Source organism: Ylistrum balloti, unplaced genomic scaffold (assembly GCF_031769215.1).
Source record: "Ylistrum balloti isolate Yb309-2 unplaced genomic scaffold, AGI_CSIRO_Ybal_v1 Utg369564, whole genome shotgun sequence".
In the NCBI taxonomy this organism is placed as follows: Eukaryota; Metazoa; Mollusca; class Bivalvia; order Pectinida; family Pectinidae; genus Ylistrum; species Ylistrum balloti.
In genome coordinates this window covers 590,525-606,487 of record NW_026781863.1, presented here as the reverse complement: position 1 = coordinate 606,487, position 15,963 = coordinate 590,525, and the positions used below count along the sequence as shown (strand labels likewise).

Below are 15,963 nucleotides of genomic sequence, written 5' to 3'. Positions count from 1 at the left end.
CTTTTAAACATGAATAGTAAACTGATTTCTGCCTTCTTTCTTAATTTGCAGATTGAGAGAATTTCTACCAAAGGAGTATTGTAAATTGAAAGGTGTAGAGAAAAAGATTTTCGCAGTAAGTATGATGTATTGAGTAACATAAAATGATCAGCATTTGTAGGGAGTGATGGGATGAAATATCATCTCTCGAAACTGTAAAAGATGTAAAAAAAATTGTGGAAGCTCCAGATTAAGTTTCATTTTATTAATAATTATCAGATCTTTCATGATGGACTGCAGATGTATTTCCGTTTGTTTCAACTCGAAAATAATTAAAAATTAGACGATAATGCCAATGATGACCTACGTGTCTGATGAAAACTTTGTCAGTTAACCTGTGTTAACCTGAGACATTTGACCTTCAGGAACACAAGAAGTGGACTGGTCTGTCAGAATATGAAGCTAAAGCCAAATATACTCAACAGTGTCGTGCCCTTAAGACCTACGGTATCACATTCTTCCTTGTTAAGGTAATTACAAATTTGTGTGACACTGTCTTGTCCTACAGAAACTGGCTTACTGAATAGAAAAAGAAACCATTTTTTTAATATTTAATTGTCATTGATATCCCAATTTTTCTGGCTTTCTGGCTTTAAATATCCATAGGTGTTATGTGAAAGTAAAATTGACTTTATCTTGATAATGTAGGTCAGTTATTGACTTTGTGTCTTTATTTGTATTTAACAGGAAAAGATGCAGGGAAAGAATAAACTAACACCACGTTTGTTGGGGATCACCAAGGAGAGCGTCGTCAGGATGGACGAAAAAACCAAAGAGGTAAGCGTTGGACTATCTTCGAGATATATGCAGGATTCTGAGAAAAATAAGTAGCCTGGTGTCGTGTTGTTACGTTCAAGAGAAATAATGGTTAAATTTGGGTAATTTTCATGGTTTTGTCTTTTTTCAGATCATGAAGACTTGGCCCCTGACAACAGTGAGGCGTTGGGCTGCATCTCCAAACAGTTTTACGCTGGTGTGTACCTCTTGTCTTTCTACAGAATAACATGTAGTGTTATCATTTATATCTAGTTTGAGAACTTAGGAGACATTAGAGATTTTCACTACTTTAGTAACACCACCAGTCCTTTTGTAAACTCAGGTGTTTAATTCATACATATTTACAAGTTTGAACCTTTAATTAAAAAAAAACCACCTATGATTTGAAATTCACAATAAAAAAGAAAGTTATAAATCATTTCAGAAGGATTCACTTTATTTTCATACACTTGCTTCATTTTTAAAGATTTCGTGATGTTTTCCATACATAAGTATTTAAACTATTGATATTCAAAACGTATATAAATCATATGAAAATTCTGACAAAAGTTGTCTCCCTTTATTACAGGATTTCGGTGATTATTCAGATGCCTACTACTCTGTACAAACACAGGAAGGAGAACAAATTTCGCGACTCATTGCTGGTTACATTGATATTATACTGAAGCGAGTAAGTAGCTACTTATGTTAACAAACACCCAACAAAACAAATTTGACAAGGGGTCAGAATAAACAGATACTGACTGGTTTTGTTGAGTAAAAGTTATAGTATAATCAGTTTGAGAGGTTTTGAGAATGTCCTGGAGTTTGATTTCTAGTTATGATCTGTACAAAACGTTTAGCTGAATGAAGTGGGTCATGCTGTCTTACAGATATTCTATATGATATAGGACTTAAACATCTAAATCCATCTGAATCTTCTACTTGTCTATCAACTTTCTTGCAGAAAAAAGCCAAAGAACACCTTGGTATTGATGGGACAGATGAAGCTCCTATGTATGAGGATAATGTTGCACCTGGACAGTAAGTTGAGAAGAGAAAAAAAAAGTAATGTTGATTTTCACATGCTGTACATGAGTTGTAATTTTTTCTCTCCAAGCGGTAACCTTGGAATTACTGTTTGGGTTGACTTTACTAGACAGGGTTAAAGTAATGTTTTAGGTACAAGGAATGACTGTTTGGGTTGACTTTACTAGACAGGGTTACAGTAACGTTTTAGGTACAAGGAAGGACTGTTTGGGTTGACTTTACTAGACAGGGTTACAGTAACGTTTTAGGTACAAGGAAGGACTGTTTGGGTTGACTTTACTAGACAGGGTTACAGTAACGTTTTAGGTACAAGGAAGGACTGTTTGGGTAAACTTTACTGGACAGGGTTACAGTAACGTTTTAGGTACAAGGAATAACTGTTTGGGTAAACTTTACTGGACAGGGTTACAGTAATGTTTTAGGTACAAGGAATAACTGTTTGGGTAAACTTTACTGGACAGGGTTACAGTAACGTTTTAGGTACAAGGAATAACTGTTTGGGTAACGTTTTAGGTACTTTACTTTACTGGACAGGGTTACAGTAACGTTTTAGGTACAAGGAATAACTGTTTGGGTAAACTTTACTGGACAGGGTTACAGTAACGTTTTAGGTACAAGGAATAACTGTTTGGGTAAACTTTACTGGACAGGGTTACAGTAACGTTTTAGGTACAAGGAATAACTGTTTGGGTAAACTTTACTGGACAGGGTTACAGTAACGTTTTAGGTACAAGGAATAACTGTTTGGGTAAACTTTACTGGACAGGGTTACAGTAACGTTTTAGGTACAAGGAATAACTGTTTTGGTAAACTTTACTGGACAGGGTTACAGTAACGTTTTAGGTACAAGGAATAACTGTTTGGGTAAACTTTACTGGACAGGGTTACAGTAATGTTTTAGGTACAAGGAATAACTGTTTGGGTAAACTTTACTGGACAGGGTTACACTAACCTTTTAAGTTGGGGTTGATTTTCCTACAATATTTCCTGCCTTTTGCTGTAAAGAGAAAACATCATTTTGTAAACAGCTTGTTAAGTCTATTTTTTGTTTTATAGGGCGACAATAATCAAACAAAACCAAGCGAAGGTCAGCCATGCAGATCACATGTCCGTTGCCATGCCAGGGGTTATGAGGTCAGGAGTCGGTCCCTCCAATTTTTCTTCAGGATCTATGGACTCAATGCAGTCGAGTCAGGTGTCAAACTCAATGCATGTGAGGCATGAGCACAACCAGGTGTGACTGAGTTTGTATTCCTTACTAAACATGTAGAGTGGAGATAAGGCTGAGCTCTTGGGCTCTTTGGAAGGAGGCTGAGCTTTTGTGGAGGGGAAGGATCAGACCTTTAGGGAGAGAGTTGAGCTTTTGTGGAGGGGAAGGATCAGACCTTTAGGGAGAGAGTTGAGCTTTTGGGGAGGGGAGTGATCTGACCTTTAGGAAGAGAGTTGAGCTTTTGGGAAGGGGAAAGATCTGACCTTTAGGGAGAGAGTTGAGCTTTTGGGGAGGGGAAAGATCTGACCTTTAGGGAGAGAGTTGAGCTTTTGGGGAGGGGATAGATCTGACCTTTAGGGAGAGAGTTGAGCATTTGTGGAGGGGAAGGATCAGACCTTTAGGGAGAGAGTTGAGCTTTTGTGGAGGGGAAAGATCTGACCTTTAGGGAGAGAGTTGAGCTTTTGGGGAGGGGAAAGATCTGACCTTTAGGGAGAGAGTTGAGCTTTTGGGGAGGGGAAGGATCAGACCTTTGAAGAGAGTTGAGCTTTTGGGGAGGAGAAGGATCAGAGGTTTGAAGAGGGAGCTGAGCTTTCATGGTGGAGAAGAAAGGGCCGAAATTTCAAAGAGTAGCTAAGCTATGGGAGTGGGGAAAGTGATAGCTAGTATAGCTTTTGGCAAGATTACGACTAGGCATGGTGGAGGAATTAAAGCCTTTTAGGAGGGGATGAGGCTGTGCAGATGAGGAAAGGGAACCCATATATATACATTTGGTGGACATGTATATGTGGAAAAAGGCTGTAGAAAATTAACTAAGTAATTCTGAGCGGAAGTAAAGCTTTTGAATTATCAATGGGAAGAGTATGGGTTCTATGGGGAAAATGTTTAAAGAATTTTGATGAACAATTGGAGAACTTATCAGAAGAAGTTTAAGCAAATTAAGAATAAATGAAGAAAGTTAAATGGGTTTTAAGAATAATGAAAGTTGAGATTGGAAAACACAGATTGAGCTAGGTCCTGTGTAATGAGAAAAATAAAAGAATAAGAGAGTCTACTAGTTTTAGAAGTTTTAGTACTGTACAGCAATATGTACATACTGTGTGATGATTTGTATCCGAGTTAGAGTGACAGACACAGCTAGGTAGGTAATTCCTGCTTAACTTCCCATACCTACCACTACTAATCCTGTAATAGTGATACTTAATCTAATGAGTCATATTATATAGAATTTATTTATGGCAATTTTTATTTTGTTTGCAGCATAATTAGGTATTAACCTATAAAATTAAGTTGAAATATTTGTATTGGTATGCATTTTGTATGTTTTTGTGTTTGATTTCATTGTCAGGTGTGTGATTAAATAATTTAGTGAATGCATTAAGGCTATAATGAAATCAGAATGGTAATTAGGCTATGATGAAATCAGAATGGTAATTAGACTATGATGAAATCAGAATGGTAATTAGGCTATGATGAAATCAGAATGGTAATAGACTATGATGAAATCAGAATGGTAATTAGGCTATGATGAAATCAGAATGGTAATTAGGCTATGATGAAATCAGAATGGTAATTAGGCTATGATGAAATCAGAATGGTAATTAGACTATGATGAATCAGAACGGTAATTAGGCTATGATGAAATCAGAATGGTAATTAGGCTATGATGAAATCAGAATGGTAATTAGGCTATGATGAAATCAGAATGGTAATTAGGCTATGATGAAATCAGAATGGTAATTAGGCAATGATGAAATCAGAATGGTAATTAGGCTATGATGAAATCAGAATGGTAATTAGGCTATGATGAAATCAGAATGGTAATTAGGCAATGATGAAATCAGAATGGTAATTAGGCTATGATGAAATCAGAATGGTAATTAGGCAATGATGAAATCAGAATGGTAATTAGGCTATGATGAAATCAGAATGGTAATTAGGCTATGATGAAATCAGAATGGTAATTAAGCTATGATGAAATCAGAATGGTAATTAGACTATGATGAAATCAGAATGGTAATTAGGCTATGATGAAATCAGAATAGTATTAAGGCTTTGATAAAATCTGAGTGGTATTTGGGCTATGGAATTGGAATATGGGAAAAAAGCAAGCCAGTTTATCCTGAAATATTAATTGGGTAAAATGTCATTGTACTGTATGTAATACAGAACTGATTAGAGAATGCATACTAATTAATTTTAGTACCCTATTTTGATTTCAGTAAGATTAGTGGTTTGTCTGTGTACCTGCATGCTGGAGTTCATGCTTGTATGAAGATGGCTATTAGACAGTATAGATGATATGATGATATTGATAATAATTATAAACTAATTGAAATTTATTTTTGTATTTTCACATCAATGTGGAAAATCGTTCCCTTTACTTTCAAAAATAATAACTCTATAATCGTTGTGGTTATCATTGTGGATCTTGTATATAATCAATAACATGCTTGGTAGAAATTCAAATTATTCTGTTTTTTCTTCTAGTTTTTTATGAAACTTGTTATCTTTCGAAAGTCCTATTTTAGTGATTAAAAGTCAACATAAAATAACTAATGATTTTCTGGATGTTTATTTTCTTGGTTTTAATATTTTTTCTCGGTATACACAGAGTCAAGGGGTACATGAGTTCTCACTCACCTCCTCACAGCGTGCTCTGATATCCTCTATTGATGAAGGAGTGTTGTCCATCAGACGTGATGAGTCGACACTTGACAACGGTATGACTCTCCCTCACCTAGGAGATGATGCTGTAAGTATACATCATGTTGTATTTTATCATTTAAAAACAAAGGGCAGTGAAGCCTTGAATAACATAGAAAATTCTTATTTTTTAAAAAAAGTTAATAAGGTTGATTAAAGTAATAAGTTTGAATAACTTTGCATGTTTCAGGCATCTAAGAAATGGCGACAGAACCAGTTGGACCTGTCACGACAAAAGGTGAGCGCCCAGCTGGCCGCCATGAACGCAGCCACTGCCCAACTTGTGACACTTTCGGCCGGAGATGACGAACCAGATACTGACAATGTCAGTGCAGCTGTCGCTCAGATGTAAGTCAGCAAATTTCATTAGTTATGATTTCAGTTAATGTTAAGTTAAAGATTTGAAAGTGATTCAATATTCCAAACATCATTTTAGTTGAATCAAGACTTTAAGGTGTTTTTAAGACATATATAAAGAAGCTGAAACATTCATGGATTTGCTTTTTTCGTACAGTACATCCAACATGGGAGATTTCAGCCATGATGTTCGCATGGTTGCTGCTCTCCAGGATGATGATGATTCTAGGAACAGACTCCTTAATGCTGCTAAACAACTGGCAGGGGCCTTCACTGATTTACTAAACGCTGCACAACCTGGACCAAACTCTAAGGATGTAAGGGTTTCATTTCTCTACACAACACACAAAATACAGATCCTCAGTCTTAGTGTAGTCTTACAACAAGAAAAACGATTATGATTTAGAACAAGAAAAAATGAATTTACCTTTTGTTTATAGCATATAATTTGAATATTGTGGTCAAGTTACTTAAAGATCATCTTGTTGAATTTAATGACAATAACTCAGATGAGTTTATGTATCAAGTTCATTGTGTCTATTTATAGAAGTTTGTCAAACAATGATGTTTATATGCATGAGAATAAGGACATTAATTTCATACCTATATTTTCTAATTTTTAAAGATTTGACTTCACCAGAAAATCCACCTAACATGTTTTTAATTTATTTTGATTATTGTTTCTAGTCGAGACAGAACTTGATCACGGCAGCCAAGACCGTGGGAGAAGCCAGTCAGGAGGTGATGCAAGGTGTTGGAGAGACAGCCCTGGACATGGACAGACACTATCAGGTAACATTGATACTTACACAAGCAGCCAGTTGTTTAAAATAATTATTACAAGAAATATTGAGTGAAATTTGGAAAGTAACGTAACTTTTTGGTAACTTCAAAAATATAAAAACCCCGTTTGGTCCAGAGTTGAAATTTAATCCATATTATCAATGAATGTAAAGTCTTTAGCCAGAATTGACTTTGTTACTAGACTGTGTTTTACCTACTTTCCTGTTTCTCAGTCGTGAACCGTGCCTGGTAATAAGACCACCCATATATATTTCTATTCAGACCACAAATCCATGTTATTGTCCTGCAATAAGCCCACCCCATGACTTTGATTTCCTAGTTGACTTCTTGGCCTATTATAGGATAACTACAGTAAGTGATTGTCAGCTTAACTTGTGACAATGTTTGTTGCTAGGAAACCCTTTTGGCCTTGGCCAAGGCTGTTGCCAATGCTACTGCCCAGCTTGTACTAAAGGCCAAGAATGTGGCAAGTACAACAGAGGACCAGGCTCAGAGGGACAAGGTGATCAGCTCTGCCACAAGCTGTGCCCTGGCCACATCTCAACTTGTGTCGTGTACCAAGGTAAGGTCAATGGTGTCCACAGGAATTAATACTAAATCAATCAAATGACACAAGTTTCTCATTGTTCTAACTATTTCACCCTTTAATAGTATGTTAGTCCTATTTTTCTCTCATTGGCTCAAAGGCAGGATATCAGAAGTTCCACGATTTGTTGTCTTAGAAGATTAATGTTGGAAACCAGAAACTGATTTGTAGGGATGATAGGAACAGACTCTGTAAAGGATATTTAGAAATAGAAAAAGTGTTAATTACTGATAGTAAAAGTTTCAAAAGTCAACCCATCGTTAAGGTTTAAAATCTGCAACACTTACTTAACTGTTTCTTGCAGGTGGTGGCCCCTACAATCAGCAGTCCGGCTTGTCAGGAGCAACTCATAGATGCTGCCAAACAGGTGGCTCGTTCTGTGGAGGGGATCGTGGAGGCTGCTCAGCAGGCCTGTAAAGAGGACAAGCTGTTACAAGACCTGGGAGGTGCGGCTACAGCCGTCACTCAGGCGCTTACTGACATGTTAGAACACATCAAAAAAGGAGCAGGTCCAGCACAGGTAATCAGTGGGCGGGACTACTCAGCTTGGCTGAAAAAGCCTCCTGAATTTCTTGCTCTTGAACTTATTTATATAGGACTGTAAATCCTCACACTGTGGGAGAAAATCTGGACTTCTGTAATTCTTGGTTGTTAGACATCAACACATCAGACATAAGGAAAGAGGGTCAAATCTGAATCATGTTCTCACATACATTTTAGCTGTTTTCTCTTACATCTCTATCAAATCTGTTTGTTATTCATCAACACCAATTCTGTCTTGGTTGTTTCAGGCATCAGATTCCCATGAGGTTGCCGTGGATACTATTCTGACCGTAACTGACCGCCTCTTTAGTTCAGTTGGAGATGCCCATGAAATGGTGAAACAAGCACGACAGCTAGCCCAGGTAAGTCCTGCAGTTTCTATACTGTAACATAGGCCAGTACTAAAATTACTGACAGTAAATCACACTGGTTTACAGCATGTTAGTAATATCAGGACTTTGGCAGCATAGTTTTGATGATTGATCATTAAAAGTTGAAGTGATTATCAACACTAGATTTTGATACCTGTGATTATGCATATGCATCTCCATATTTGACCTCTGACCCAGGTCTATGACTCTCTACATTGCCCTCTGACAAAGGGCTATGACTGTCAATATTGATCTCTGACCCAGGTCTTTGACTCTCCATATTGACCTCTGACCCAGGTCTATGAATCTCCACATTAACCTCTGACCTAGGTCTTTGACTCTCCATGTTGACCTCTAACCCAGGTCTATGACTCTCAATATTGATCTCTGACCCAGGTCTTTGACTCTCCATGTTGACCTCTGACCCAGGTCTATGACTCTCCACATTAACCTCTGACCTAGGTCTATGACTCTGCATTGCCCCTGGTATATTCTATCAAAAAATTTTATAACACAACATCGTACTTTTACAGGCTACTTCTAATCTGGTGAACGCTATACGAGAACAAGCTGAAGGACATTCGGATACTGATACACAGAAACGACTCCTGGCCGCAGCAAAAGCATTGGCCGATGCTACAGCTAAGATGGTAGAGGCTGCCAAGGTATAGAATAACAAAACATTGATAGGTCATAGATATTTTCAACATTTTCATATATTAGATGGAAATCAAGGATTACACAAACAGAATTCTTGTCTGTCATTTCTGAAAATTCTTCAAAAACAAGAAATTTTTAAATCAGATTTCTTTTTGAAATTAAGAAAATTCATTGATTAACGAAAAAGGAAATATTTAATACTAAAACTATAAAAAAATATTAATACTTAAATGATTTCATGACAAGAATTTAAGTATAAATTTATTCATGACAGGGATGTGCCACGAACCCTAATGATGCTATGCAACAGCACGGTCTGAAGACGGCCGCTGAGGATTTACGGTCTGCCACCAATGTAGCTGCTAGCAATGCACTGAAGAAAAGAATTGTTATGAAACTTGAGGTAGGCACTACATTCTCATTTTCTTAATCATTGTCTTACCAAATAAGGAAAAACAGAAAACCTTTAAGTCCAGTTTAATTGATTGATATGGACATAATCACATTGATATATATTTCAGTACTTATCTTCACTGGTGATTCATAGATAAATCAGAAATGTTGAAATATTCCTGTTTTCAGCATGCTGCCAGGCAAGCTGCTACAGCTGCGACACAGCTGATCAACGCATCAACATCCGCAAACAAGTCAAACACCAATACCGTCTCGGAGCAACAGCTCACACAGTCCTGTAAGGTAAGGTCAAAGGTCAAAATGTAGATTATCAGAGTCAGTACTATTGTACAAAATTGACATTAATTTGAATATACTCACTTTTAATTTAAAATCATGTTTTAAGCCCTTAGTTCATCATTGAAACCACAGTCAGGGGATAACCCTATGAGATGTGCGAAATAGAGTTATCCCAGCCCTGGTAACTGAAGGATCGCTCTGTGAAGTATGTTAGAGAATGCTATCACTCTTTATTTCATTCATTGTAAATAAAGAATTATTTTACTATTTAGATACTCACTCTTTACTGATATTTCATGTCTGCAGGAGGTCAATGAACAGCTGCCCAGACTTGTTCAGGGATTTCAAGGCTCCGTAAAAAATACTGACAGTGCCTCCGCCCAACTTAACCTTATCAACGCTAGTCAGGATTTCATACAGGTAAAATTAACAGTGCTTGGCAGGATTAAGAAGAAACCAATAAGTTTAACATAGAATTTGATCATAGAAATCAAAGTTCTATAACTGTAGTACATACGCTGGACATATGAAATGATCCAATGATGGAAAATTCATACTGAAATATGATAAATAATCTTATAACGTAATTAAAAACTGTACAGTTTGATAGTAATTTCTCCTTACATAACAGCCTGCCAGTGGTCTGGTCTCCTCAGCCAATGCAGCGGCACCCACTGTCAGTGACCAGGCTTCAGCTCGTAATATGAACCAGAGCTGTAAGGCTATGTCCACAGCTTTGGCTGAGCTTCGGACAGCTGCAGCCAGGGCACAGGAAGCCTATGGCTCACTGGAGGTGGACAGTGCTCTTGACCATCTGGCCACACTGGACAAGGAACTAGAGGAGTATCGAAAGGCTGCTGAATCTGGTGGGCTTGTTCCTCTACCCGGGGAGACTGCAGAAACATCGGCACAAAAACTTGGAACAACGTCCAAGTCTGTCGGATCAGCCATGGCACAGCTTTTGACAGCCGCCTCACAGGTATGACTTCCGGGAAGACATTTTATACTGTTGTTGTGTAATAAGAAGTGAGATTTATAATGAAAAGCCAAACTACAAAATAATACATGGTACTTAATGGAATATGTCCTCAGTTAGTTTCACAAATTGATAGAAAAAACTGAAATTGATTGACCTTCATCCATTCTTTGCTATATAGTCTACGTCATTAAACTCTGATAAGTATATATGACCCATTTTTGAAATCTATTTTGAACAAGTCATCACTACCCAGATCAAACTTCCTACTAAAAGGAAAGTCGTCTTTCCTTGAAAAGACACTGTAGATAATGACCTAGCATTTTATCTTCCCATCAAGACTGACTGAATTGTTTTCAAAAAATTTTGAATGTGTTTCCTCCTGTACAGGGTAATGACAATTACGTTGGAATAGCGGCAAGAGACACGGCTAATGTGATGCGTGTGTTGACTGATGCCACGCGAGGTGTGGCTGCCACCACAGAGGACCGACAAGTACAGTTACTAGTCATTGACAGTGCACGGGGCGTGATAGATAAGTCAACACGATTACTGGAAGAAGCCAAAGTAGCTCTTAATAATCCTGACAACCCTGACAACCAAACTAGACTCAACCAGGTACGTTGGATAACTATCCAGTAAGCCCACCTCATGTATGAGTTTAATGCATAGTTATTTAATTTTGTTGGTCTAATATTTTACAGATTATCAGGGTTTGAAATTTTCACAGGTATAAAATTAAGCACGTTGTTCATTGTTTCCATTGCAAGGACATTCTCTTAGATTCTGTTCACTTTAAAGATATTTGCTGGATATTTAATTTCGTGCTGTTTTAAATGACAGCATATATAGCAAAATATAAAAACCTCATGAATATCACAATTTGTTTTTGATTAAGCCTGTAAAGGGTGAAACTGGTAGATGGTACTAAGTGAATAAAAAAGTCTACACTGATGCTGTTGTGATTGATATTAGGAAAGTGTTTAGTTATTACAGACCTAGGGTTGGTGTTTCTACTGAATCTCTTATAGAATGTGGCTTACTCACAGGCAAAGATATCACAGATAAAACAAAGGTTTTCAGTAATGATAAGGATACCATGTATTTAAACAACAAATTTTTCAGATTTATTTGAATGAAGAGCCATTAATTTTACAATGCTCTAAAAATGTTTCTGGGTTTGTTCTAAAGTGTTCTTATTTTAAAGCAGTACATAATTTCCCATTTTTCAGGAAAGAAGGTTTTCTTTTTTAAAGACCAATTTCTGATCCCAAATATTTTTTTAGCTTTCTAAGAATCTCAACTTCGGGATTATCTGTCTCTTTTAAAAAAAAGATTTATTTTCCGCAATTGTTTATTCTGATAAATGTTTTTTTGAAGGTCGCAAAGGCAGTATCAAATGCTCTCAATAATTGTGTAAGTTGTCTCCCTGGACAACGCGATGTCGACAATGCAGTCCGACACATCATGGAGTCGAGTCAAGCCTTGTCAACATCAGAGGTAGGTCAAGATTAAACACTTTCTGATTATAGAACAAATGGATATGACATGGGTAGTTTCAGTCCTTAATTTGCACTTGAATTCTAAAAAGTTTATTAAAAAATTCTGTAGATTTTTTCACCACAAGCCACTAATAATGTCTAATGTGTGCTCTAATTTTTAATTTGTTGCCTAATTTCATTTCATTGAAATTAAATGTCTTACTTAACCAGTTTCACATGCGTTGTGAGAAAAAGTAAATTTAAGTAATAGTTATGTTACTAAACATCTTTCAAAAATAAAAAAAAAAGAGATTCAAACTAAACACAAATGTAAAACTTTATCAGTTCATGGACTAAGTAGCTGTCACATACTCTAGATTTAAGGATCAATATCAGATTTTATATAAGAACTAGAACAATAGCTGGAAATGATTTTATGTCATAATGTTCCTAGGTCAAGGTCATGTTTACTCTGTATAGATTTGTCAAACATTGATTCTAATTACACACCTTGGAGAGACATTCAGACTTTTCTGGTTTTGTGTCAGCATTTCAATAGATATAAGGAGAACTCTATATGTTCTCCAACTCCTAATACAGAAGTTCTTACTACAATCATGTTCACGACTTTGGATGTTTCAGTACCCTACTACAACTAAGACTTTCCAAGAAGTTCAGTGTGATATGAACGATTCAGCTGTGAACCTGAACCAAGCTGCAAGCGACATTGTCACAGCGTCCCGTGATACAGCTCAGGAACTGGCCTCTTCTTCTAACAGATACAGTAGCACCTACCACACCTTTGTGCAGACAGGTAAGGTCGTCTTCAAGGTCAGGTTACACTTTCTCTGTCATTAAGTATTACTTCCTATAGATCACCAAACTTTACAGTCCTTGTTCATCATTTCCCAATAAAATGTATTTAATTCCATTAAAATTAAACGCAGTGTATTTATCTGATAGACTATTGTAGTTTACTGTAGACTACCAGTAGACTTTTGTAGTTTACTGTAGACTTATAGTAGACTATTGTAGTTTACTGTAGACTACTAGTAGACTTTTGTAGTTTACTGTAGACTTCTAGTAGACTATTGTAGTTTACTGTAGACTACTAGTAGACTTTTGTAGTTTACTGTAGACTACTAGTAGACTATTGTAGTTTACTGTAGACTACTAGTAGACTTTTGTAGTTTACTGTAGACTTCTAGTAGACTTTTGTAGTTTACTGTAGACTACTAGTAGACTTTTGTAGTTTACTGTAGACTTCTAGTAGACTATTATAGTTTACTGTAGACTTCTAGTAGACTTTTGTAGTTTACTGTAGACTACTAGTAGACTTTTGTAGTTTACTGTAGACTTCTAGTTAAGTGATTTAACTGCTGCAGTGAGTTAAGGGAAATATTTGTATACTTGCAGGACTAACAATGGCTGGCAAATCCAAGGACACAGAAACACAGTCACAGATTGTCGGAGGTTTGAAGAGTGTTTCCATGGTTTCAAGTAAACTTTTACTTGCTGCCAAATCTGTGCTCGCTGATCCTAATGCACCTAATGCCAAGAATCTGCTTCAGCAGGCTGCCAGGTAAATTAGAAGTTTGTAAAATTGTTCTTCAGCAGGCAGCTAGGTTAACAGGAAGTTTGTAAAATTGTTCTTCAGCAGGCTGCTAGGTTAACAGGAAGTTTGTAAAATTGTTCTGCAGTAGGCTTCTAGGTTAACAGGAAGTTTGTAAAATTGTTCTTCAGTAGGCTGCTAGGTTAACAGGAAGTTTGTAAAATTTTTCTTCAGCAGGCAGCTAGGTTAACAGGAAGTTTGTAAAATTGTTCTTCAGCAGGCAACTAGGTTAACAGGAAGTTTGTAAAATTGTTCCTCAGTAGGCTGCTAGGTTAACAGGAAGTTTGTAAAATTGTTCTTCAGCAGGCAACTAGGTTAACAGGAAGTTTGTAAAATTGTTCTTCAGCAGGCAACTAGGTTAACAGGAAGTTTGTAAAATTGTTCCTCAGTAGGCTGCTAGGTTAACAGGAAGTTTGTAAAATTGTTCTTCAGCAGGCTGCTAGGTTAACAGGAAGTTTGTAAAATTGTTCTGCAGTAGGCTTCTAGGTTAACAGGAAGTTTGTAAAATTGTTCTTCAGTAGGCTGCTAGGTTAACAGGAAGTTTGTAAAATTTTTCTTCAGCAGGCAGCTAGGTTAACAGGAAGTTTGTAAAATTGTTCTTCAGCAGGCAACTAGGTTAACAGGAAGTTTGTAAAATTGTTCCTCAGTAGGCTGCTAGGTTAACAGGAAGTTTGTAAAATTGTTCTTCAGCAGGCAACTAGGTTAACAGGAAGTTTGTAAAATTGTTCTTCAGCAGGCAACTAGGTTAACAGGAAGTTTGTAAAATTGTTCCTCAGTAGGCTGCTAGGTTAACAGGAAGTTTGTAAAATTGTTCCTCAGTAGGCTGCTAGGTTAACAGGAAGTTTGTAAAATTGTTCTGCAGTAGGCTTCTAGGTTAACAGGAAGTTTGTAAAATTGTTCTTCAGTAGGCTGCTAGGTTAACAGGAAGTTTGTAAAATTTTTCTTCAGCAGGCAGCTAGGTTAACAGGAAGTTTGTAAAATTGTTCTTCAGCAGGCAACTAGGTTAACAGGAAGTTTGTAAAATTGTTCCTCAGTAGGCTGCTAGGTTAACAGGAAGTTTGTAAAATTGTTCTTCAGCAGGCAACTAGGTTAACAGGAAGTTTGTAAAATTGTTCTTCAGCAGGCAACTAGGTTAACAGGAAGTTTGTAAAATTGTTCCTCAGTAGGCTGCTAGGTTAACAGGAAGTTTGTAAAATTGTTCCTCAGTAGGCTGCTAGGTTAACAGGAAGTTTGTAAAATTGTTCTTCAGCAGGCAACTAGGTTAACAGGAAGTTTGTAAAATTGTTCTTCAGCAGGCAACTAGGTTAACAGGAAGTTTGTAAAATTGTTCCTCAGTAGGCTGCTAGGTTAACAGGAAGTTTGTAAAATTGTTCCTCAGTAGGCTGCTAGGTTAACAGGAAGTTTGTAAAATTGTTCTGCAGTAGGCTTCTAGGTTAACAGGAAGTTTGTAAAATTGTTCTTCAGTAGGCTGCTAGGTTAACAGGAAGTTTGTAAAATTTTTCTTCAGCAGGCAGCTAGGTTAACAGGAAGTTTGTAAAATTGTTCTTCAGCAGGCAACTAGGTTAACAGGAAGTTTGTAAAATTGTTCCTCAGTAGGCTGCTAGGTTAACAGGAAGTTTGTAAAATTGTTCTTCAGCAGGCAACTAGGTTAACAGGAAGTTTGTAAAATTGTTCTTCAGCAGGCAACTAGGTTAACAGGAAGTTTGTAAAATTGTTCCTCAGTAGGCTGCTAGGTTAACAGGAAGTTTGTAAAATTGTTCCTCAGTAGGCTGCTAGGTTAACAGGAAGTTTGTAAAATTGTTCTTCAGCAGGCAACTAGGTTAACAGGAAGTTTGTAAAATTGTTCTTCAGCAGGCAACTAGGTTAACAGGAAGTTTGTAAAATTGTTCCTCAGTAGGCTGCTAGGTTAACAGGAAGTTTGTAAAATTTTTCCTCAGTAGGCTGCTAGGTTAACAGGAAGTTTGTAAAATTGTTCCTCAGTAGGCTGCTAGGTTAACAGGAAGTTTGTAAAATTGTTCCTCAGTAGGCTGCTAGGTTAACAGGAAGTTTGTAAAATTGTTCCTCAGTAGGCTGCTAGGTTAACAGGAAGTTTGTAAAATTGTTACCAAAACTTTTAAGAATC

The 15,963-nt window shown here is 36.9% G+C and overlaps 1 protein-coding gene across 6 annotated transcripts in view; it reads left to right on the top strand.

Moving 5' to 3' along the window:
- LOC132553731 (talin-1-like) overlaps positions 1-15,963 on the top strand; it is a 119,971-nt gene that overhangs the window by 57,488 nt on the left and 46,520 nt on the right. For 5 of the 6 annotated variants that reach the window (XM_060218392.1, XM_060218181.1, XM_060218110.1 and 2 more), the window contains exons 8-30: positions 52-115; positions 405-509; positions 727-816; positions 947-1,012; positions 1,385-1,486; positions 1,763-1,839; positions 2,902-3,079; positions 5,667-5,807; positions 5,949-6,106; positions 6,273-6,432; positions 6,803-6,907; positions 7,314-7,481; positions 7,810-8,025; positions 8,297-8,410; positions 8,953-9,084; positions 9,354-9,482; positions 9,662-9,775; positions 10,079-10,192; positions 10,404-10,751; positions 11,139-11,366; positions 12,129-12,248; positions 12,872-13,043; positions 13,646-13,811. In XM_060218392.1, coding sequence (XP_060074375.1) covers positions 52-115; positions 405-509; positions 727-816; positions 947-1,012; positions 1,385-1,486; positions 1,763-1,839; positions 2,902-3,079; positions 5,667-5,807; positions 5,949-6,106; positions 6,273-6,432; positions 6,803-6,907; positions 7,314-7,481; positions 7,810-8,025; positions 8,297-8,410; positions 8,953-9,084; positions 9,354-9,482; positions 9,662-9,775; positions 10,079-10,192; positions 10,404-10,751; positions 11,139-11,366; positions 12,129-12,248; positions 12,872-13,043; positions 13,646-13,811 — 3,267 coding nt within the window. The remainder of the gene's footprint in view (positions 1-51; positions 116-404; positions 510-726; positions 817-946; positions 1,013-1,384; positions 1,487-1,762; positions 1,840-2,901; positions 3,080-5,666; positions 5,808-5,948; positions 6,107-6,272; positions 6,433-6,802; positions 6,908-7,313; positions 7,482-7,809; positions 8,026-8,296; positions 8,411-8,952; positions 9,085-9,353; positions 9,483-9,661; positions 9,776-10,078; positions 10,193-10,403; positions 10,752-11,138; positions 11,367-12,128; positions 12,249-12,871; positions 13,044-13,645; positions 13,812-15,963) is intronic. The other variant, XM_060218257.1, reaches the window with a different exon arrangement.